This window comes from Notechis scutatus, chromosome 11 (genome assembly GCF_049901735.1).
Source record: "Notechis scutatus isolate UNSWTSFEM ecotype Mainland chromosome 11, rNotScu1.2, whole genome shotgun sequence".
NCBI lineage: Eukaryota > Metazoa > Chordata > Lepidosauria > Squamata > Elapidae > Notechis > Notechis scutatus.
The window spans coordinates 19776504-19799814 of NC_142019.1; the positions used below are offsets into that span (position 1 = coordinate 19776504).

The window sequence follows — 23311 nt, forward strand, 5'->3', positions numbered from 1 at the left end:
CCACTCGGTCTTGCAAAGCTTTCGTTTCAACCCGTTGCTCCCCATCCAGCCCCTAACAGCCTCCAGGCGCTGCGAGAGGGAGGACGCGGTAACACTTAACTCGCCACAGGCCGAGACATACAGCTGAGTCTCATCAGCATATGGGTGATACCTCAGTCCAGGGTGACGATCTCACCCAGCGGCTTCATGTAAATGTTGAGCAGGAGCGCAGAGAGCCCGAGCCCTGCGGGACCCCGTAAAGCAGTGGGCGAGGGCTGGATCTCTCCCCTCCTATCGACACTGACTGAGAGCAGCCGCAGAGGAAGGAAGTGAACCAAGGCAGCCCAAGGCCTCCCACTCCCACCCCCTGAAGGAGAATCCCATGGCTGATGGTATCGAAAGCCGCCGAGAGGTCAAGTAGAGCAAGGATGGATGCACCACCCCCATCCTGCTCCCTCCAAAGATCATCCAAAAGTGCGACCAGTGCCGTTTCTGTCCCAAACCCAGGCCTGAATCCTGACTGGTTAGAGGGTCGAGATAATCCGTTTCATCCAGAAACCTCAGGAGCTGCCCCGCGACCACCTTCTCAACCGTCTTCCCCCAAAAGGGAAGATTGGAGACAGGTCAGAAATTATCCAACCGGGTGGAGTCCAGCAATGGCTTCTTAAGAAGAGGGCGGACCACAGCCTCCTTAAAGTGCTGGGGCACCGTCCCCTCCTGTAGACAAGCATTAATCACCGCCAGAGTCCACCCGCCTGTCACCTCCTGGGAAGCTTTCACAAGCCAAGAGGGACATGGGTCTAAAATACAGGTGTTCACGTGCTTCCTCCCTAGGATCCTGTCCACTTCCTCAGGAGCAACAGAGTCAAACCATTTCCAGATAACAGGGCAAAAACCTGCCTCAGGAGCTTCCACACGAGCAGCAACCACACTGGCATCTAACTGGGAACAAAGTCGAGCAATTTTGTCTTCCAGAAAACCCGCAAATTCCTCATCGTGCCCCTTCAGGTGGACCTCAATCTCCTCCTTCCCCAGGAGGAGGCGGCTCACCTTAAAGAGGGCTAGCTTTATGCCGGCATTGTTGGCACTGGGGAGAAAGCACTGTGAGGAAAGTAAAACGGGCAAGGGTTCTTGTTGTGGATTGTGCCACGTGGCCCAGCAACGGAGCGCCCTTTCCTGCCCCGACTTCCTGAGGTAAATGAGCAAGCAGTGAACAGGGAGGAATGGGTGGAACCCGGAGGGGGTAGCAAAACAGGCCCAGTGCATATGGGAAGCTGGGGGGCAGAATGGGGGGGCAGGGGAAACAGGTGAATAGGTTTGCTGCAGCATCTCGGCAGCTGGTCAGCAGAGTGAATGACCCCAGGGACACTGTAGGTGTTGGAACTTTGAAACGGAAGCTTTGGGGGAAGTGCTTTCGGTTGGAACAGTCCTGAAATGGCCTGAGGGACCTCGAGGGTTACCCGTATCACATTCATACTGTTACTATGAAAAAAGAGAGAGAGAGAGAGAGAGAGAGAGATGTTGTCCATGTAGCCTGACTCCACAGAAGTCTCTCCCTTCTACAAACCCTTAGAGGACGGGGCTCTCTGCCCAGGAGGAGTTTGGGGTCCTAAATGAGTATAATTTTTCTGGGGTGACTCCTGCTCTTTTGAGGTAGCAGTCTGCTCAACTTCTTAATACTAGTCAAAAGTCTATGCTTAGAGATATTTTTCACATCAATTTAATTGTTCAAACTGCAGGAATTCCATAACCAGGATTTAGCCATTTAAATCACCTGCCATTTCATCCTTCAAGCTGGACCTGTACAATTCCTAATGATCTAAAACCTATAAGACCAGAGCTGCTTATGCTCTGCATTTATACAAGAACTTAATGCTTGTAGACAGCTGTGGAGCAATGATCTCTCTCACACTCACCCATGAGCACTGTGCTAAAAAAAAAATGTTCTAAAAGGAGGACTATCACCACACTTTAAGAAAAGTCACCCTCAAGGGATGTGGAAGAGCAAAGGCAATCTCCAAGAGTCAGTAAACGTTCTGTTTGGGACCAAGCAGAGGAAAGTTAGCCCTTGTGGAGAATTGTTGATCCAGAAGGCACAGGAGCTCTGCCTCCTGGATCAACGATTTAGCCTACAGGAAAGACTGCCTCAAATTGAGTCAAGTTCCAGACTGTTCTGAGTGCTGGAATATCAGCTGAAGCCTTTCTAGTAAGCTGTCCTTTTGAGCATAATCCTGTTCCGGAGACAACATTCATGCCACACATGGACTTTATGAACTCTGCTCTGGATTGATGACTTGGACAGAGTCGGCAGCCTGGTTTGGCTTTTCCTGTGCCTTATAGATAAATTTCAGATCCTGTGGCTTGTTATGACTCTTGGACCACATTTTCTGTCCAGCCAGTGCATACATGCTGTAAAATATATCTGCCCAGTGGCCTAGACAGGGAAACACATTAGTTCTTTCCACATCTGACTATCACCGAGTACTTCATGCCAGAGTAAAAATAGACTCGGTGCTAAATTAAAACCTCAAAACCACCTACTTGATCTCTTCCTGCAGTGCAGTCTTAAAGAGGCGCAGGAGTAGGTATTCTTCTCTTTGATTGGATGCGTAGTTGTAGAGTGTGAAAATCACAGAGTCCATGAACTTTGTAGATTTGTTCTGTGGCATTTGGAAAATCAATTTCGCCAGGTATGTTGGGTTTGTCTGCAGGAAAACAGAAAGAAGGTATGGGGGAGATGCGTTGGGAATGAAGCAGCTCAACGAACTCCAAGGAGCCTGCCTCCCTTGCCTTACCTGCAGCAAATAGAAGAGATGCTGGTAGGCTTCCAACTTCTCCCTCTTCTCCTTGCTCAGAGCCTTCAAGCCCCCCCTTTGCTTGTTCAGCATCATCATGTCAGAAAGCTGCTCTTTGTTCTTTTTAGTGAGCTTCTTACTGTGAGACACAACTTCCTGTAGAAGATCAGAGGATGGAACAATTCAAGATCTGACTGCTCTTTGAGACTGGATATTGCTCAGTTGTGGAAAGTTGGCTGGCAGCAAGTAACCTAACTTCCTATGATTGATAGGTTCACTATGCAAAATCCTCCAAAGTTTAGGACACTCAAACATTGAGAATATGGATCTAAGGAGGCAGAAGAGACAATTCTGTCCTTAAGCATTTCAAGACACTTTTTCTAAAATGTACTAGCTGTCAACAAATAAAGTCTGTCTTAGTTATACGTGTGTAACAACACTGGCAATATCACAGGTCCTTCCAATCCCTCTCTGACATTGTATGTGGAGTACCTGCAATGTGATTTTATTTTTCACCAGCAATCCAATTTTGATATCCATGAGGTTGAGGTCATTCTCCAGCTGCTGATTGGAGCGAATCAACGTCACAACCTCCTCACGCAACTTCATCAAGTCTAGTTCCTCTTGAAAATCTTGATCACTTTGATCCAGCAAGTGAACAAACTTTCGGACTACAGCCATGGGGGGTTCTTCAGCACTTACTGTAGAATAAAAAGAGTGAAAACCGGTCCATCTGATAGTTTGTTTGGCGGAAAAGGCAAACCTTTTATTGAGAACAGAAGATATCTTGTTTCTGCAGATCCAGAAGCATCACCTAGCAGGTCATGGATTGGTGACCACCCTCCAACACAGAACCCTACAGCTTCCTCCTCCTCCTGCCCACCCTATGCTGACAAAACTAATCGAGGGGAAGAAAGGCAGGAACACCTTGCTAACCTTTGGAGCAACCTTGGTATTCTGCGGTTCAGAGAGGGAGGATAGGCCGTCCTTCACTTTAAGCAGAGAGTAGCACTCTTCTGCATGGATTCTAGGGTCCCCCCCAACCCTGGGATTCGGAGACACCCCAGGTTTAACCACACCTATCTTTCTGACCACTTTGAGGCCCCCTTTGCTACATATCCCCCCTGCATCCCTACCATACACATTTTTCTTCTCTACTCATCCACCAGGGTTAATTGTGAGGATCTTGATTCCTCTTTTCCAGTGATTTTGCTCCAGAACTAGCCTCAGCATACAACACCAGGGAACGTCACATTTCCAACTACAGAAACAATTTTAAGATGGGGTCCAGGATATAATTCCAAGGGCACTCCTTCTGCTGTACTTACTCAGAGTTTTGTAGTCATCACGAGCTTTATTAGCACGAATAAAAGCCTGGATTTTCACAATGTCATTGATCTAGGCAGAAAGCAAAGGGCAGACAGTTTTCATCCTAGTTCACTAATATTTCTAATGCATCAATGCATCTGTGTAGGCAAAATGACTCTTACATGATCCCGGAAGAATTGTAACCGATCTCTGTACCGCTTTCGGGCCTGATACATCCTAGTCACTGCTTGAATCTATGGAAATAAGAAAACAAAATCACTAGAATCAGGAAGAAGAATTCTAAAGCTCAATAGCTGTGGAAGAGTTTGTCACTTAGCAGAATACCAGAATTGGAAAGGACCATGGAATCCAACTTGGCAGACTTCTGCTACCAATGGATCTTTGGCAAAACAAGTGCTAGAACACTCTGCCACAATGCTAACTTTATTAAATATCTGTTTCCCCCTGGAAATATCTGCCTGCTAACTAGAACATTTTAAATTTATACTTAAATTAGCCATGCCCTCCAGGATGACCTTAAAAAACCCAATTAAATTGTAGTACTTCTGCTCACTTTACTTTTGCAAGTAATTATAAACATACTTATATTTCATATTTTTTAACCAACCTTCTCTCATTTAATTTATGACCAATAATCTTAAACATTTGATCAATTATGAGCATGCAAGATGCTAAACCTGTTTCAATTGACCACAAATGTGCTTGTTTTCTATAACCAAACAAAACATATGCAGAGGCTTAAGATCTGCATCTAATCCTGTCAGGTCTACCATCGTGTCCTGCCATTCTGTTGGAGGGGAGGGAGGAGGCTGACATTTCTTGCATGCTTTTGCTTTTGCGGTACGCTTGGGAATTAAGGAAGGGGATTGTCTTCACAGACTCCCTCCCAGCCGGTTCCAGCCTGGTTTCAAGGCTGTTGTGCCTGAGAGTGAACCATTATCTGCGCCTAGCACCTCAGAGTTCTCTAAACATCCTTGCGGCATCACACTGGCTGCTGGTGGACTGGTCAGGGAGGTTGGGTTTGGGGAAGGATTGCTTTGTGCCTTGTGCGGGACCTTGAGATTCCACCTGACTTTACCGCAACCACTTTCTCTCAGTAAAAGTTCTTTTGATTCAATTCAGTGGCGTGAAGAGTTTTGCTTTCCTGAGGAACCAGCTGAGGCAGGTCCTTACAGATCCTCTCAAGGCAGATCGGAACAAGGCTGAAGCCCCAAACATCACTAACCCAGGAGAGAGAAAGCACCACAGAAGCTTTAACTCTTGGGTTTATCTGAAGAGATTGAGACATTCTGTTCCATGACTTGGCCAGAAAGAGTTACCTTCACTGCTTCTCCTGTGTGAGTCTGCAGATACTTCAAACGATCTTGGTATGCTTTGCGCTGCTTGTAGCCACGCCACTGAGACTAAAACAGAATAAAGTGTTAAGAGTTCCCAGGTGCCCCAGATGATCAAGCATGAACCCCTCCCACATCAATGATCTACTGGATCGATCCACAAACTAAACCAGCTGAGTGCTCATCCTCTCATCCCATCTGCTGTCCTGCTAATGAGCTATCCTGCCTCTGTCCAAGACAGAGATAAGAAATATTGTTAAAAAGAATGTAATTCAAAACTTCGGGGGTGATTCAATGTGCCTCTGATGATTGGAAACAACACTGTGGTGGAGACTGGCGATAGGTTGGTGAGCTCCGATCAGCTTCTCCGATGAAGGAGAAGCAAAGGATCGCCACGTATGGTCCGGAAGGCTTCTCCCTGTGAGGAAATCACATGAGACAACCTGAGGGCAACTGCAGATGTAGAGCCAGAAGCCAAAGGAGAAATATCAAGCTGTTATCCTCAGGCAGAGCCTCTATGAAGGACACTTGGCTCAATCAAAGTTCCAGTTTTTGAAGCACATTTGGATGCAAATAATGTGACAGCTACAGAGTCCTTCCAACTAGCAGAATAACTAGACCTCATCAGTGAGTGAAATTATCAACAGAGCCTTGATTATTCTTGAAGAGAAAAAGAAAGAGAGATTTGTAGCTTTGAAGGAAAAAACAAACAAAAAATTGAATCTGTAAACCAAATCTGTAAACCAATTGGAGAAGTTAAATTAAGGAAAAAGTAGACATTTTAAACACTGAGGTAGAAACATGAAGCCAAGAGATGGAAAAAGACTTAGATAATGTAGGGTTGCGGCAACTAAGAGATAAGGAATTTTGTCTGAGATTGGCAACAATTCCAGAACAACCTGATATCAGACAGAGTGTGTCCCTGCCCCCACCAAAAGTGGAACTGGTCTATCAGGGCAATCTGGTCTACCCAGTTATGGGATGGAGCCTACTGCTTCCGCTTTTGCCTTTCAGCCCCAATCCTGGAGCCTTCGCAGGCAGTCGCTTTTGCAACAAACTATTTTTTGTGTTGAATTTATATTTACCGACAAAGATGATATGGCTCCCTTTATTTCTTTGTTGGTAAATTCAACAGAGAGATACTGGCTAAAACATTATCAAAATGTTTGAAGTGGTAAGAAGATATGGAGGCAGAAGTGGACAAGGTGTACAGAATTGATATAAGATATACAAATTAACAAACATACAAAAAGATATGTGTGCGCTTTTTCTGGAAAAAAGCAAAGATATCAAGTTTTGCAACAATATTTTAAAACCAAGTTAAAAATAGATATAATTTTACTCAAGGAGATATATACTAGAATACTACATAAGCAAAAAGAATATACTTTTTTGACTGCCAAGCTTAAACCAAAAAAGATTCCATTTTGTTGGGATTAACTGGAAGGAGCAACTTTAACCTTCAAGCAGAAGTTTGAGTTAACTCTGTCCAAAAGGTGTGAGAGGCAAAGCAAATGGATCAAATGGAGCTGTGCAACAAACACAACAGGGGCTTGAAAAAGAGATTACTATGTTGGGTGCTACAAGTGTAGCCTTTTCCAAGTTTATAAAATAAATAAGGAGTTTAAATGCCTAACATGGAATATAAGTGGGGCAAGAACTCCCCAGAAAGAAAGAAGGTACTTCAATATTTGAAAAACAAACAAGAAAAACTTTGTCAAAAGATTTAGATCATATCAACAGTGATTCCATAGTGATTACTATGTGCCATCAAATCAGTGCTGACTCAGACCCAGATACGAGTTTCTCCATGACAATCTATCCCTCGTCAAAAGTCCTTCAGGTTTTCAGACTGTGCAGCCATCGTCAATGTAACTGAGTCCATCCGTTTGCTGGTCATCACCTTCCTTCTCCCTTTCCCAGTATTAGAAGCAGGTCTTTGTGTACTATGCCCAAAATAGGCAATCTGAGCCTGATCGTTTGGGCCTCAAGTGAGACTTATGGCTTGGTTTATTCAGTGATCCATTTATTTATTTCCTTGCTTGTCCACGGTATTCTCAGTTTCTCAAAAACAAGTTTAAAACCATCAATGCTCTTTATTCTCCCTGCTTCATTATGACATATAGACGTGGGATTCTATTAGAAAATTTGCAGATTTGGGCAGTTTCAACAGCCACATTACTCAGTTTGGTCAGATCAAATCAGGCATAAGTATTGGATTGCGGGGGAGCAATTATACTAGGCAGCAATATATGCAAAAAAGATCTGGATATCTTAGTGAATCACAAGCTGAAAATGAGCAAAAGTTTGGTGCATCTTTAAAACAAGACAAAGGCGATCCTGGGCTACACCATCAGAAGTATAGAGCGAGCATCAAGAGAAACCGTAGTTCCTTTCTATTTTGTTTTGACCGGAATACATATTACATCCTGTTCTAGACACCACATTTCAGCAAGAATACCTCTGATAAATTTGGGGGTACAGGGGACAGCAGTCCAGATGATAAAGAGCTTGGAAGGAAATGTTGCAAGCAGTGGCTAGGTTTATCCTGGAGAAGATAATTCTGTGGGGAGTATCTGAAGGATGGGAGACAGAGCAGAATGCTTGAGAGTTGCTCTAGAAAACAGTGCAACAAAACAATGGACTTAAATTCAAGGCAGCAGAGTTCAAAGTGTCCTAATGTACATGCCACTTCCACGATAAAAAGGAAGAAACGAAAAGTATAAACAGAAGTAAAATAACGGAGCAATAAAATAAACGAAAACAAAAGAAAGAAAGCATCCATGTGGTAAACAAAAGATGGACAGACGGGTGGAGAGCAGAGAGTGAGGGGGGAGAGAGCGGAACCTGCCATCAGTCCAGCATCCACCTCCAGTGGGGAATTCCCCTTTGACCCCCAGGCCAACTGGCAGAGCCAGGCATTTAGGCTCCCAAGGAAGGAGACAAGCGGGGCAGACCTTGTCCTGGGAGGCAGGATGTTCCAAAGGGGACCAGCCGATGCTGTTGATAACCAATGGGGAAAAAAGGGGAGGGAGAGCACGACCATACTCCAATTCTTGCTGTACATTTCATCTCCTTAATATTATTTCCAGCTCATCTGATATGGATCTCCATACCTGGATGCAGGTGATGGCAGGGACTTGTTTTTTCAAGAAATGCATTCTGGCCCTGAACTCCTGGCGAACTAGGTAGCCTCGGCAGCAAGCCTGTAGCTTGGTGATCAGGTTCTCATTGGCCAACCAGAGCTGCTCCCGGTTGTATGCTGCCGTAACTGCCGAGATGGCGCCCTGTGTTTGCCAGGAAAGAAGCACAAAGCAGGTGCTGTATAACAGAGGAACAAAGACCTCTTTCGCCACCAACAGCATATAGAATCGGAATTGGGGCAAGGGCTTGCTAATTTCAAATTTAGGGATTAGCATCCACTCAGTGTCTTTTCCCCAAATCACCAAAGGACAGGCATGTGGAATTATCTATTTTGGCAATCAACACTACTGTGAAATGGGGAAAAAATCATGTACCAATTTCCTCAATAAATGTAACATTTATGTCCCTTTGTTTTTCCCACTGCTACATATCAATTATTCAGTTTAAACTGTACATTTATTTAACCATACAACCAATTTCTTATTCATATTTTAAGGTTTTTAGTAACATTTTAATAACATCTTGAAAGAAGTATCACTTCACTAACCTAATTGTCCATACGTTCATCTTTGTGGACATAAATATTCAACATTGAAGCAGGATGCAGTAAGTTTGGACTTATTCTGCTACACTTATCCCATACTAAAATGGTGCTTATAATCAAGTACTCTCTTATATGCTGGACACTTCTGTTTAGGACCAAATACATTTGTGCAAGCCAAAATGGTTCTGACATTAGGATAATTGTGCCCGGCAACAAATAATTCCTAACTGACTCCCTCATTCCTTGGTACCCAACAGATCTTGGCCCAGGAAGGCTGCCGAAAACCAGAGGGCCTCCTCCTACCTGGATCTCCTCCCGAGAGAGGTGGAGGCTGTTCTGCACAAATCCCTGGGGCTCCTCCCAGTCTCCATCCTGGCTCTGGAGGTTGTGGTAGAAATGGTAGCCGCCTTTCACCCAGTGTTTCACCCAAGTACTGTTGTTGTTTCCTGGAAGGAACGGAAAACCTTACTGGGGTTGAGTCACAACACAGTTCAAATGTGCTGCCAAACGAAAGAGAGCTTGGCAGAATAATTTTTTTTGTTTTCATATGCACAGGGAACCAAATTTGCAGACAAGGCTAAATTAGGAGAAGTAATTAATACCTGGGAAGAGAGGGAGAAAATTCAAAAAGACTGAGGCTAAAACAGCTGGCAGAAACAAAAATTTAACAGCAACAAATGCAACACTGTACACCTAGGTAAGAAAAACAAAATAAGCACCTCCAGAGTGGGCCAGCAGTCTCTGGTTTGAAAGTGGGGCCAAAGAGGCCATCATCTATGTCCAAATTGAACAGCCCTCTCTCAACAGAGGGATACGGGATCGTCTATCTCCAGTCTACCACAAAGTCCTTTCCACAGTTCCAAGAAGGCTCCACACCCATTTGCACCACTCAGGTGGTGAGTGAGGACACAGATAAACCTCCAAGTGTTTTCATGACCCTCTAAAAGGGATGAAAACGACCAGTTGTCTGCAAGGAGTATAAGTCCTTCCATTCCCCACCATCCAGTCAGAGCTGAAGAAGCTTCTTGGAGGAGAAGTGAAATGTCTTCGAAGAAAAAAACAGGAAAGTCCAGTTGCCTGCTGAAAAAAAGCACCTTTGGGACAACCAGGACCTTGATGAGTGAGAATCTCTACAGACTTTCATTGGAGGTTTTCAAACAGAGGATAGACATTCAAGTAAATGGAACACAATAGAGCCCAATTTTTTTGTTGCTAAGTTGAAGTTTACAAGTCTTCAAGCTGCCAAGGTTGGAGACCCCTGGTCTATTCCACAGGGTGACTGATTGCTTCTCGGGGGAAAGACTGAAGGAGAAAGTGCTTAAGTGCCCTGCCTCAAAACTCCTGGAGGAAAGCAAGAGGGCAATTGAATCAATGAAAAAAGGCAGAGTGAATTGGGCTGAACACGGACCTGCAAACAACTCCTCGCTTGTGTGCCACCAGCCCATTCCCAGGTCACAAAACAGGGTGCTCTTACCAGACGCTAGCTTCGCATTTTTTGTTGCCGTCAGTTCCTGAAGATACGCCTCGGCACATTCGGGGGTCACCCCATACAGTCCAACATCAGCCGAACGCAGGAAGCTGAGAGTCCTTGCAACATCACCCTGGTCCACTGCCTCATTGATGGCCAAAATTCCTAGGGAAACTTGGATGAAGCAAAAAGAAAAAGAAGCTTTTCTGTGAATATGTTTCATGGAACAATGTGTGACTTTCGACTTGAAATTCATTCACCATTTCAAAAACGTTCTCCATTCCATGTCACGGGGCCTATGCCCAGGTGTTGCCAAGCGCTGGGGAAATCAGGAGATTCAGGCAATTCAAAGGAGTATAAAGATTTATTGCAAGCTTAAGCTCTCTGCAAGAAGCTGAGCTACTAACGGTCAAGGGAAATGAGCGGGAGCTAAGAAAAGTATTCCAGGTGACCTGGACTTAGGCCTCTCGTGGACGACGCTCAGGGACTCACGACTGATCCCTCCGGCTCGGCCTGGTCATCCCCTGCAGGGATGCTGTTACCGGAGTGCAGCCTTAGGCCTAAACCCAGGACCACTTGCTTCTGGGCTGGCTTGTAGTCAATCCCCACAAAGCCCTGCACTCTGAGGCCCTATTTTCCCCTCTGGGGCCATTCTCCACCCCAAGCAAAGCCTTTCGGGAGCAGCACACACAACCTGGTGCCCAACTACTTGCCCCTCTGCCCTCCTTTCCTAGGCTGGGACGTCCCTCCTCTCATTTTTATCCCACTTGCCACTTTTTGCTCTTTCACCAGTTTGCTGGCATTTGCCAGGCGCTTGTCAGCTAAGGGCAGTCTCCTGAGATGGTTTCTCTTTTTTTGGGGGGAGGGGGGGAGGGAAGGGAGGCTATGGCCAAAACCAGCCCAGGCCATCACTCAGCCAAAGAACCGGGGGGAGGGATGGGGAGGTCTCTATGAGGCAGTCTATGCTCCCCAGTCTGATCTACCTCACAGGGTTATTGCTGCGGTGAGACATAGGCCTTGCCTTGGCTCTAGGCAGAACTGCACAGGGACAAAAAGAAAAACCCCTTGACTAGACCTGCTCTGGGAGTCCCTTCCCAGTTCCAGGGGGCAGCGATGGAACAAGCCTCAACTCTCCTTTCCCCCAAAGCAGCCCGCCTCAGCCAGGAGTGGGGCTCAGCAAAGCTGCTGAAAGGGGGAAGGCAGACCTACATCTTTGGGCTTCCTCCGTATCTTTGTTGCACTGATGGACACCTCCCTGAATTTCATCCAGCCACAGGACGGCCGTTTCATCCCGGGTCTCCTGAAAGAGAAAGGAAAGGTCATCCTGGCTGTCCCGTGGAGCCCAACACGAGGCAGAAAAACCACCGCTGCTCTTGCTTCCCTCACAGTCTGAGGTTTCAATTAGAACAACAAAAGCTCGTGGCACCACAAGCAACAGGCCTGAGCCTCCAAGAGCCGGTCACGGGCCCAGGCCAGAGAAGGGGGAAAGGGCAGAGAGCTCCAGTGGCTACAGAAAGGCCGGGGCGGCTGACCCAAATCATGTAGACACCAATTACAACCTATCCTCAAACACACACGCTGTTCTGACCCAAACCTTGTTCCAAGGAAACAAACACAAAATGGAGGTAACAGCTAAACCTTTTAATGATTCTTTACGAATTCTGTTCCTTCACAGTTAAAAGGTTGTTTCAAATTAATTGTCTCTGATAAGAACGAGTCTTGCCAAGTGCAAGTGGTGCAAGGCTGCCAAGAATACTAGATAAAGGTACTAAGAAATATTTCAAACACAGTCTCCAAACATCAACCAAGATACTCCAAACGTCCACAAGGCTTGAGTGCAAAAACTTCTTTGCTTCCTGCAAAGAACTCTGGTTTCTCAGCTGGCTTTTATCTCTTAAGGGAGGGACCATTACTTTGCAGCCTTGCTCCCGAGTCACCCGTGCTGCTGCAGCTGCTCTTTCCTTCGAGCAGCCCTGCGCGCATGCAAACAGGGCACAGGCTCCTCGGGGGCCTCTTCCTCACTGCTGCCAGCCTCCACAATCTCCGAAGGCAGCACCCCACTCCCTGATGGTCCTGGACCCATCCCTGCATCACATGCAGGCCACATCCTCTCTCTCCAAGACCTCAGCTGTCTGCACCTGCTGCCGGCGAACTACAACACACATACACACCCCTCCCAATTTCTCCCCCCAGAAAGATCAGAGGGAGCTGCCCCATTTGGTTACCTTGTGAGCAGCCGCCCTCCCCAAAAGGGCAAAGGGAAGCACCCCCAAAAGACCATTTCCCTCCCATCTAGCAGCGCACCTTCTTCTCTCTCTTCCACAGGAGCGTCCGTCCTGCAGAGTGACACCCACTTGCTCTGACTTCTCACCTGTCCTTTTGGCGCAATGGATAACTGGCCACAGGACAATCCCACATGAGATGGCTCATTGGGGAGTTATCGACCGCTGTTTCTTCAACCTTATTTCCATTTTTGTGGACATGGACAAAATGAAAGTAACATCAAAGAAACAGTGGCAGGTAATATTTAATGCACTGAGGTATCCCACATGGAATTGTCCCTTGGCAAGTGGCCGCAGCGAGATGGCTGTGGCGAGTTGTCCTAGATTCTCCTGATGGTGGATGCCAATTTTCTTTCTAGCAGAGAACTTTTTTTTTCGCCCAAGAAGTGGGATTGCAGCGCATTTCCATCACTAAGCAATGCTGATGCAATCTAGGACCGCACTGCTTAGCAATGGGAATTCCTATGCCAATTGCCGTAAGTCAAGGAATGCATGTATAGTACAGAAAGCTGCACAGGGATGTATGTAATCTGGAAGTTGCTCAACAGATTAGATGTAAATTACAGTAGACTTAACTTGAATTAATAAAACAGCGGTAAAGCCTGACAAAGGACTTCCCAGTCAAAGGAAGAGGACTGCAGAACCCGTTTTGTTCTGCTGCCGCCACCGTTCTCTCACCTGGGCTTTCTCCCTCTTTGCACGGAGCAGCACATCCTGATAATGCTGTGCTACTTTGGGGGTTACTCCTTCCAATTTTGCTGCGGGGGTCTGCAAGGCCTGCAAGGTCTTTCTGGCATCTCCTTCATCCAAAGCCTCATTTATGAGTCCGATGGCTAAAATCCCTGGAACAAATGTAAGAGAAAGGCAAAATCCCAACAGGTTTATACAGGGGACACAACGCAGCACCTGCTACCACCTTCCATTCCTTGTCCTCAAATGGTGTGTCTACCCTGAGGCTGTTTAATTAATCAAATATTTAAAACTTTCACGTCACATTCCCCCTCCTCTTCCTTAGGAAAAGGAAGACTATGAACACAGATTTATCCCAGGGTTACTGATATTTAAGGAGCTAAGGGGTTATGTACTGGCCCACCTAAAATGCAAATCACTATGTTGTCCCTTCTAAAATACCTTCTAGAAATTTTCTGAAGATATTTTAGCTACAATTGTGCAAGAGAGGCCACAGGATGTGTGACTAAAGTCTGAGTTGAGGAACAGAATATAGAATCATAAGGCTGGAAGGCACCCGAGAGGTCTTCTAGTCCAACCCCCTGCTCAAGCAGGAGACCTTAGACCAACCAGTCAAACAGTTGTCTAGTCTACTTTTGAAACCTGCAGGGATGCAGCAGCCACAACTCCAGAAGGCTTGGCTGTTCCACTGATTGATTGTTCTTGCTGTCAGAAAAATTCTCCTTAGTTCTAGGTTGGATCTCCCTTTAACCAATGTCCCTCTTTTACTTCTTGTCCCGCCTTCTGGTGCTTTGAAGAATAAGTCAATCCCCATTCCGCTGTGACAGCCCCTCAAATACTGGAAGAGAGTGATCATGTTCTCCTTAATCCTGCTCTGTAATAGGCTAGACATCCCTAGCTCCCTCAGCTGTTCATCCTATGTTTTAGCCTTTATCAACTTTGCTGCTATTGCCACTTTCTAGGGTCTCAGCATCTTTTTTGCATCATGGCAACCAGAACAGGATGCATATTCCAAGTGTGCCCTCACTAGTGTGTTATAAAGCAGTATGATTACTTCTTGTTGATGTAGCCCAGAACTGCATTGGTTTTGGCAGCTGCAGCAAACCACTGGATAATATTTAAGTGGTGGTCCACTAGGACTCCTAGATCCCTCTTACTGTTGAGCCAAGTACCACCTATTCTGTACCTGCCTAGGTACAGGACCTGACTTTTCTTGCCACTGAACTGCATCTTGTTGGATAGGGTGCATGGTCAAGTCTAAGATCTTGAGATCTTAGATCTGAATCTAAGATCTGAATCTTGAGTCTATCTTCCAAAGTATTAGCAATTCCCTCCAGCTTGGTGTCATCTGCAAATCAGAGTTCCCCTTGTATCCCCTTGCCTAGATTGTTTACGGTATTAGGTCCACTACTGAAGAATACCGGGACTAAAACAGAATCTGGAGGTACTTGACTGCATGCTTCCCTCTAGGCAGATGTAGTTCCATTAAGGACTACACACTGGGTGCAGTTGGCCAGACAATCGCAAATCCATCTGGTGGTGGTGAGGCTGCCTATCCCGCATTGTTCTATCTTACCAAGAAGTAGCCTGTGGTCTACTTTGTCAAATGCCTTCCCGAAGGCCAAGTATACTGTATCCACAGCATTTTGTCGGTCTACTAATTCAGTTATCTTATCAAATAAGGATATAAGGTTTGTCTGGCATTATCTGTTTTTAACAAACCCATGTTGTTTCTTCTAGTTGTTCATTTCTAGATGCTCACAAATCTGCTGCTCATTAATAATCTTTTCCAGGATTTTAACAGATGTGAAGCTGATTGGATTATAATTTCCTGGATTCACTTTCCCTCTTATTATACATTGGTACGTCGCCTCTTTTCAGTCCCCTGTGTTGCAGAGCTTTGAAAGAGAACACCTGCCAGCTCCTTCAGAACCCTGGGATATAAATCATCTGGTCCAATGATTTGTACACATCCAGGGTGGAAAGGTATTCTCTTACTAATTCCTTGCCTATTTTGACCTGTACTTGTGCTCCAATCAACCTCCAAGTGCTTCAATCACCCTTTAAAAGGATGCAAATGGCCAGCTGTCTACAAGGAGTATAAATCTTTCCATTCCCCACCATCCAGTCAGAACTGAAGAAGCTTCTTGGATGAGAAGCGAAATGTCTTTTAAAAAAACTAGAAAGTTCAGCCGCCTCCTGAAAAAGCCCCTTTGGGACAACCATGACCTGGATGACTGAGAATCCCTATAGAGCTTAAGCGCTCCCTTTGTTCCCCACATTATGAGCCCCACAGAAGCAAGCTGTGAAAGAATAAGGGCTTAGGAACTGAAAGGAAAGCCCCACTATTCTGCCACGGGCAAATGTAAACCATCTGTCTGTTGACAGGATGCCTCCTGCATCGATCTTCCTCATTTACAGCTAAAGAAAAGGAGCAATTGTGGCCAGATCATGCTTTATTGCTCTGCTGATTCAGTTTGGAATGGAGATGGAAAATAGTCTGGTCTGAAATTTTGGACAGCGACAATAGATCATTGCTAACCCTGTTTTTAGGGCAATGAACTGCATTGGTATCAAATGAGCATCATGATCTGGAGGAGAATGGTCATGAATAGGAACAGGAACAGGGTGGCCACTCAGGATATCCTGGTCAATCGGTTTCTCCAAACACAGCAAAGGCTAATTTCTCAAAAGCAAAAAAAAAGAAAAAGGCTGCCTGCCTTTGTCCAACATGTCCCCAACTGCACAACATGTCCCCACTTCTGCAAACAACTGCAAAATCTAGGTGGATTCACAGGCAGCATTGTATAACACATACTGTATTTTTGTGAAATGTAACTGTAGTTACAATACACAACATTAAGCCACTAACCATTTTATAAGTATTATATAGTAGCTGTGTTTAGCATGACATTTAACTAAAAAAGACAATTTATGGCGTTGCATGGTGCAGAAACACTAAAAAAATGTGCTACATCTTGCTAAGGGGTATATTCCTTCTTAAAAAGCAAAGTACTGTAACTGGGCATACAGCTATGGAATCTTAACTTCCAAGTGCCAATATCATAAAGCTGGATGAAAAACCATCTTGAGAAAAATGAGAAACAGACTCAGAGAGTCCACTTTCAGTTCTGAATTGTGTCTGATGAGGTCATCCCTAGAACTGAGGCTAATTCACCTAAAGCCACTCAGGAAGGTCCCTGCTGGATTTTACAGGGAAACCATCTTGAGAAGATGCATTCAAGGGTGGCTCTCCAGCTACTACAGCCAATGTCTTTACGACAAGGTTGCCATTCCTGGATGCTGCAACTCAATGGAAGCCCAACTTTCCCCACCTTCCCCTAATTTGAGTGAATGGACACTTACTCTCATGTTCTTCATGTACCACAATATTCACATGGTCAACACATGACTGGATGTCATTCCATGTCAGGAACTCAGTTCCTTCACTCTGCATCTGAGCCTTCAGCTTGAACAACTCATCAATGTACCTGTTTAAGCCAAAATACCAGCTGAGACTGCAAGAAGCACAACTGAAGATATGAAAAGACAATATAAACACTCAATCCCAAAATAGTTATGCCTGGGAAAAGGACATTTACCTTCCCAGTCCAGGAGTAACTTATAGCTTTAAACCTCTTGCTAGTAATACCCATACGATCTCAATGCCAAAACTCACCGGCAATCACCCAAACTCCAGGGGTGCAACTTCATGATATTTTGCAATAGGAAAAGGGCATGTCAGCCTTTGCACTGGCGCTCTCAGTAATAAAAAGAGCAAAAGTACCCCAAAAGACTGCCACTAGTGTGTTACTAGCTTCCCCATGTTGTGTCTTTTATCACCAGAGGGCTTTCCCCCCTAAATCGCTTCCTACCGACATTCCGATCAGGCCTGCCATCTTCACCCTGGCGCCTCACTGGCATCCTGCCATCAAAGGCTGGGGGGAGGGGGCATGAAAGGGGTGAACAAACGGACAATAAACCTGTGTCAATATGTGATGGGAAACAGGGAGGAGAAAAATGACAGCTTGATGAAGAACAGAGACGCTCAGAACCAGTTTGTGCCTGAGCTCAAGGCCCTGAACCCTGAGAAGGAATGTGGATTGCCCCAAATATCTCAGTATTCTCAAAACACCGAGGGAAAAGTCAAGGGATCGGATTCGGTCTTACATTGGCCATCATCTGGTAAATGTAGGGTGCCTGAATGGGTATGGATGATGAGAAGAAGGAGGTTCTTAGGTGGAGGGACTAGAGCCGTGAAGGCTCCCAGGGGAAGAGAAGAGGGAGAAAAAGGGATTGGTGAGCCAAATGATCTCAGAGGGAAGCCAGAGGCCAGATATAACCAGGAGGGCCAGCTGGAAACCACAGCTTAGGCAGCCATAGTTGGAGGCTGAGGCACTGACTGGACAGGTGTGTTAAACAGAAGGCTGACCTTTGGGATTATTCCTCTCAAAGGCTGAAACATGGGGGGAAACAGGTGTGGCAGGACAAGCTGGGATGTTTGGCTGGGACCGCAAAAAGCAGCTGGGCTGTGTAGGGTTGGACTGCGGCCTTTTGGAGGCTCCCCGGTCAGCCCCAACAAGCCAAGGCAACTTTGGCCAGCCATGGAAGAACAGTGCAGCAGTTAGAACTGTGGGGGGGGGGGCACAAAGAGGCCTTGAGGACAGTTACCTACGTCCTCATCCCCCCCCTTGATCCACTACTCCAATGCGCTCTACATGGGGCTGCCTCTGAAGACTACTCGGGAGTGGCAGTGGGTGCAGAATATGCCCCAGGAGGAAGATGGAAATTATCAGCTGCTTTCCAAGTCAAAGTATAACTAGTTTCATGCTAGAAATCCCTTTACAGCGTGGAGCATGACTACTTTTGCAGGATTGTGCACTTGAAGCAGGACTGGAGGCTGAGATGGGAGATCAGAAGTGGGAGGGCAGAAGAAGACAAGGTGGAGGTTTTTCTGTATGGCTTTTATGAAAGGTGATTTCAAGAACTGAACTAATCCTGGGTTAGGGTTGGATAAGGATTTTATGCTCATTTTTGGTAAATTACCATAAATCCACATGACATCATATGTAGATAGATAAATTTTTTTTAAAAACAACCTAGTGCTGCCTGCCTGTCTCTCTTATGGATCATTATTCCATTCACACATTCTTCATACCAGCAACCGATCTCCCAGGCGTTGCAGCTGTCGGCCTCCCCAAGTAATTTGAGCAGGATCCAGACGCCACAGGAGGGCTCCAAGCCTACTTTAGTGAGAGCAGCTCCCATAAGAGACCCTGGCCGCCCTTCCACCCTCTTGGGAGTCCGGGAGGAGCCACTCGGAGCCTCTTCCTAATGTCTCCTGGCTGCTTCCCTCCGGCCTCTTCTGCTCCTGCGGGGCTCCTGGGTCTCTTCTGCTCCTGCGGGGCTCCTGGCAGCCTCCTGCTCCGGGGGTCCCTTCCGTGGCTCGCTCCCTCAGCACAAGACGGTTCCCGTCTACAGCAGAGACTCTGCTCCCATCCACTCCTACAACCCTTCCTCCTACTAGCATCACTACTCCGGTGATAACGTGATCACCCAGCAGGAACTGACCTCTGGGAGTTTTCATCCTCCACATTGGTTAGGCCTATGACAGAACTGCTCAGCTGCTTCCAAACCGTGCCCTTGTCCCCCGAGTCCAGGGCTCGGTTGATCAGGGCCACTGAGGAGAGCATTTCCACAGCCACCGACAGCTCCGGGTGTGTGAGTTTACCCTGAAAACAGAGAGGACGTATGAAGGCCACCCTTGTTATAGTTTAGTAAACACAATTATCTCTCACATTAGATCGGTTTAGCAACTCTTTCGTCAATTTTACTTCCCTTTTGCACGAGAGGAGGAATGGGGAGAAAAAACACTAAGTGGGCAATCCTGTCACATCTACACCCCTTGAAAGCTGTGCTGCAGACCCCGCTCCCCTCCTCTCTCCTCCCAACTGGCGTGAGCGTTCGCTTCCGTCCTTAGCCCCTCTGGCTTGGCTGGGGGCCTTGTCAGAGCAGAGGCCCAAAGGCTCCTGGCTCTGCTGGCAGCAGAATCTCAGAGGCCTCTGCCCAGGAGCAGCTTCAGAATTCTCCCAGAGGGCAGGCGGAGGGGGTGTGTGCGAGGAAGGCTAAACCTACACCTTCCTTACTCGGGGGGGACGGGGACGGGGGGGGGGGACAGCACACTGGATCTGAAGTGGGGCTCCCGGCTTCTGTCCCATTCTCCTGCTGCTCAGTGACCCTCACTGAGTGCACAGTGGCAGCTGTGCCTGGATTACAGTCAAGAGTTCATTCTTGCCCATGCTTGCTCTGGGGAGTCTGCAGGCTTTGGGCCTTTGCAGCCACCTTTTCCCCCCACCTCCAACAGTGGCAGTGCAGAGGAAAGAGATGGGAGGAGGGTGAGGGCAGAAAACCCAATCACTGGTAAGGGATGTTGAAGCCTCTCCCCCCACCCAGCGATTCTGGCCACGTTGAGCGAAGGGGGAAGGGCGTGTCTCCAGCACACCAACTACTGCGGTAATAAGCGTGCTCCCTGGTTGACCAGGGTGTCTCAAGGTCTCAGGAAGAGACTTTTGCAGGAGTCCCTGGAAATGCAGGCAGCCAACCACTGAGGCGTGTTGGCTTCTCATCATGTGGGCACACCAGATAAACTTGGATGAAAACATGCAACTCCTCCATCCACAATGCTTGTCGGTGCATTGAAGGAGAGTTTATGGGGGAACTTCAGAACCTGAGCCATTTACTTACATCTGGACTCTGTTGCTGTAGGGTGGCCAGTTCTTTCTGGTACAACTCAGCGGCAAAAGGATAAACTGGAGGCAGCTGAGCCTCAGGATTCATCAACTCCACCACCGTTTTCTCAGAAAGGCCATTACGGATGGCCATGTTGATCTGTTCCACAGCTGCCAGCTCTGGTGGGACAAAAACAGAGGAAACAGCCTCAGGAGCAGCAAATACCCCTGCCCTGGTTCATGTTGCTCCAGGCTGTTGCCATGCTCCTTACCCAACCCATGACATGGGAGGGGCAGGGAGCAGAGCAAAAAGTAGCAAGATCTACCATTTCTATCCCACTCCCCGCTTTGGAAGAGCTTTAGAGCTCCCGCTGCCTTAAGAAAGTTCAAAACATCCTCAAAGATCCATCTCATCCTGGGCATCCCCCTTTTTCTTTGAACTATTACCATCTGGCAGACGGTCCAGGATAATAATAAAACCAAGGAGGCTTGAAATAGGCTGAAAAACAGCTTCTATCTCAGGGCAGTAGCTCTGTTGAATTCTACTGTAGTGTAATATTGGTGCAGTGTCGGGGTTTTTTGCTTCAATGTGTGGAGGGTGAAGTTTGTGTTTATTTTCATGGTCATGATGTGCACTGAAGATGGTGTTTGATTTCGTTGTACGAGTGCAATGACAATAAAGTAAAGTAAAGTAAATTAAACTTTGATTTTTCAAGGGGTTAAAATAAAGAGTGTCATGAGATCTTTCTCATGACGCACTGTTACATTTGAAATATTCACTGAAAAACAAGGACACTGCAAGTAAAAAAAAGTTAAGTTGCTCAATTCCTGGCTAAAGCAATTTTGTGAGATTCATATCCAATCTTTCCTTTGGTGTTTATATACATTTTCCTCTCATTTCCCCCCACAACATTAAGCCCGTGAGGCAGCTTGGGCTGAGAGTGGACTTGGCTTTCCCAATGCTTATCACATGGACATTACTAGCTGAAGAGCTTAAGACTTTTATAGCCTTTTTCTGTCTCGAAGATTGAGCTATCTTCTTAAAATGCTCAGCAGCTGCTTAAAGGTAGGTAGTCTGTGTCAGGAAAGAGACGCCACAAACCCAACCAACAATCAAAATCTGGTTAGAAGAATGGTATTTATTCACCTGTGGAATTTATCTCCTGATTAATTTGAAGTCTGTTATGTATATCTTGAATCAGTATATAGCAAAAACTTCATAGACTCAATGCAGTTAAGTTGTTTTATTTCAGACAAAAAAATCTTAACTGTTGGAAGGTGGTGAGGCAGAACCCAGGACTTGAGCTCTCTCTAAATATCAGCCCCAGGTTTAAATTCCAGGTATCTACATCTTGTTCTTTCAAACTAAGAAACATTTAGCTGGTGCCTTCCTGGCCTTGAAAGATGGAAACAATTCTGTCAGCCTGAGAATTGTTAGCTTCCAGCTTGTCAGATTGATTTTTATGAGCATCTGTCACAAATACAAAAGTGTCTGTGAAAATTCTCAGTGATCCAGGTCATGGTTGCCCCAAAGGAACTTTTCAGAGCTTCTTCAGCTCGGCTGAATGATGGGGAATGGAAGGACTTAACTGTAATTTCCTCAGCAGTCACCTGGTTGTTAGCACTCTGAAGGTGTGGAGCTCTAAGAGCTAATGACTGACCTTCAGAGTGCTAATTTCCAGATGGTTGCAAAGAATATAAATCCTTCCATTCCCCACCCTTCAGCCAGAATTGAAGAAGCTTTTTGGATGAGAAATGAAATGTCTTCAAGGAAAAAAACTGAGGAAGTCCAGTTGCCTTTTGAAAGAAAGCACCTTTGGTATATGCTATAAGGTGCAGCCTGATGGAATCCTTTCCTCTTCAGGTCCTCTTGCGTTCACAAGAAAAATGGATGAGTGTACCAATCAAGCTCCCAGAGGCTAGAGCAAGGGTCTTCAAACTTAGCAAGTTTAAGACTTGTGGACTTCAACTCCCAGAATTCCTGAGCTAACATGACCAGAGGAGAAATTCTGGGAGTTGAAGTCCACAAGTCTTAAAGCTGTCAAGTTTGAAGACCCCTGGGCTAGAGCTTCATTCCAACACTTGCAAAGTCCATGGTGGTTCGGTTGTAGCTATTGATCACTGTGCTATTTCTATAGGCAGAACAGCATAATTGTCAGTGGAGTTCAGTTTGGAAGTTAGTTTCCCTTTTGGTAAGGGAAACTATAACTTCACAAGGCAACAGGTACAGTTGGCATGCATGTCTTTGAATTCTTTGCAGCAGAATCACCAACTCATATGCAAGTGTCCCTTGCCTTCCTGTAAGAGACGCCTGCATCCTGTCTGTCCTTTGTGGAGTCATCATGGTCCTGTTTTCTGTTCTGCAGTATCCCCAGAATACTTGGAGCCTACCTCACCTGCAAGGGCCAGAAAGCTATTTCTGGACTCCATCACTGGAGATGATCTTCTTCATCTCTTGCTTCTGGTGGTTATTCTCATCCACTGGGCTTGATGGTTTTTCCTTCTCTTATATAATCTGCTTACTCTGAAATAAACTTACTCCGAACTCTGAATGATCTTTCTCATCAGGCCATAAAGGAAGGCCTTTTGCTGCTCTAAATTTTCAACGTTTTCTTCAAGGACTGCTCTTGCATATGTTGCAAATATTTATCAAGTTGTTTTCTAGTACTAAGACAAACATGGACTACAGGTCTCAATTGCAGATTCCTACATGATCATCTGCATTTTTGTTTCTATAGATTCCACCAATGGAAGCACTTTTCATTTCTTCTTGTTCTTTTCTCTGGCTAGCATTTTATAAATGTGGCCTGCGTGTCACTGAACTATCCAGGGAAATAATTCATCCTCTCCCTGCAAGCATCTTAATCCAGAACGTGCATGGACCTGGAAATAATAGTTTCATACATGGTTTTGCAACCCTGTAGCTATTCTGAAGGCAGCATGAAATGGATCAAAATAGCCTATTTTCTCTCCGAGTATCTGCAGTTGAGAAACCACCACCTTCAATCTCTTTATCCA

General features: G+C 46.0%; 1 protein-coding gene across 1 annotated transcript in view; it reads right to left on the reverse strand.

Annotated features, from left to right (window-relative positions):
• IQGAP1 (IQ motif containing GTPase activating protein 1) overlaps positions 1-23311 on the reverse strand; it is a 65942-nt gene that overhangs the window by 16256 nt on the left and 26375 nt on the right. Inside the window, exons 12-25 of the mRNA XM_026684637.2 lie at positions 20310-20473; positions 19137-19297; positions 16932-17056; positions 13554-13717; positions 11803-11893; positions 10600-10767; positions 9429-9571; positions 8554-8724; positions 5423-5506; positions 4265-4336; positions 4103-4172; positions 3267-3475; positions 2775-2930; positions 2521-2684 (exon numbers count right to left, since the gene is read on the reverse strand). Of these exons, the coding sequence (XP_026540422.1) occupies positions 2521-2684; positions 2775-2930; positions 3267-3475; positions 4103-4172; positions 4265-4336; positions 5423-5506; positions 8554-8724; positions 9429-9571; positions 10600-10767; positions 11803-11893; positions 13554-13717; positions 16932-17056; positions 19137-19297; positions 20310-20473 (1942 nt within the window). The remainder of the gene's footprint in view (positions 1-2520; positions 2685-2774; positions 2931-3266; positions 3476-4102; positions 4173-4264; positions 4337-5422; positions 5507-8553; positions 8725-9428; positions 9572-10599; positions 10768-11802; positions 11894-13553; positions 13718-16931; positions 17057-19136; positions 19298-20309; positions 20474-23311) is intronic.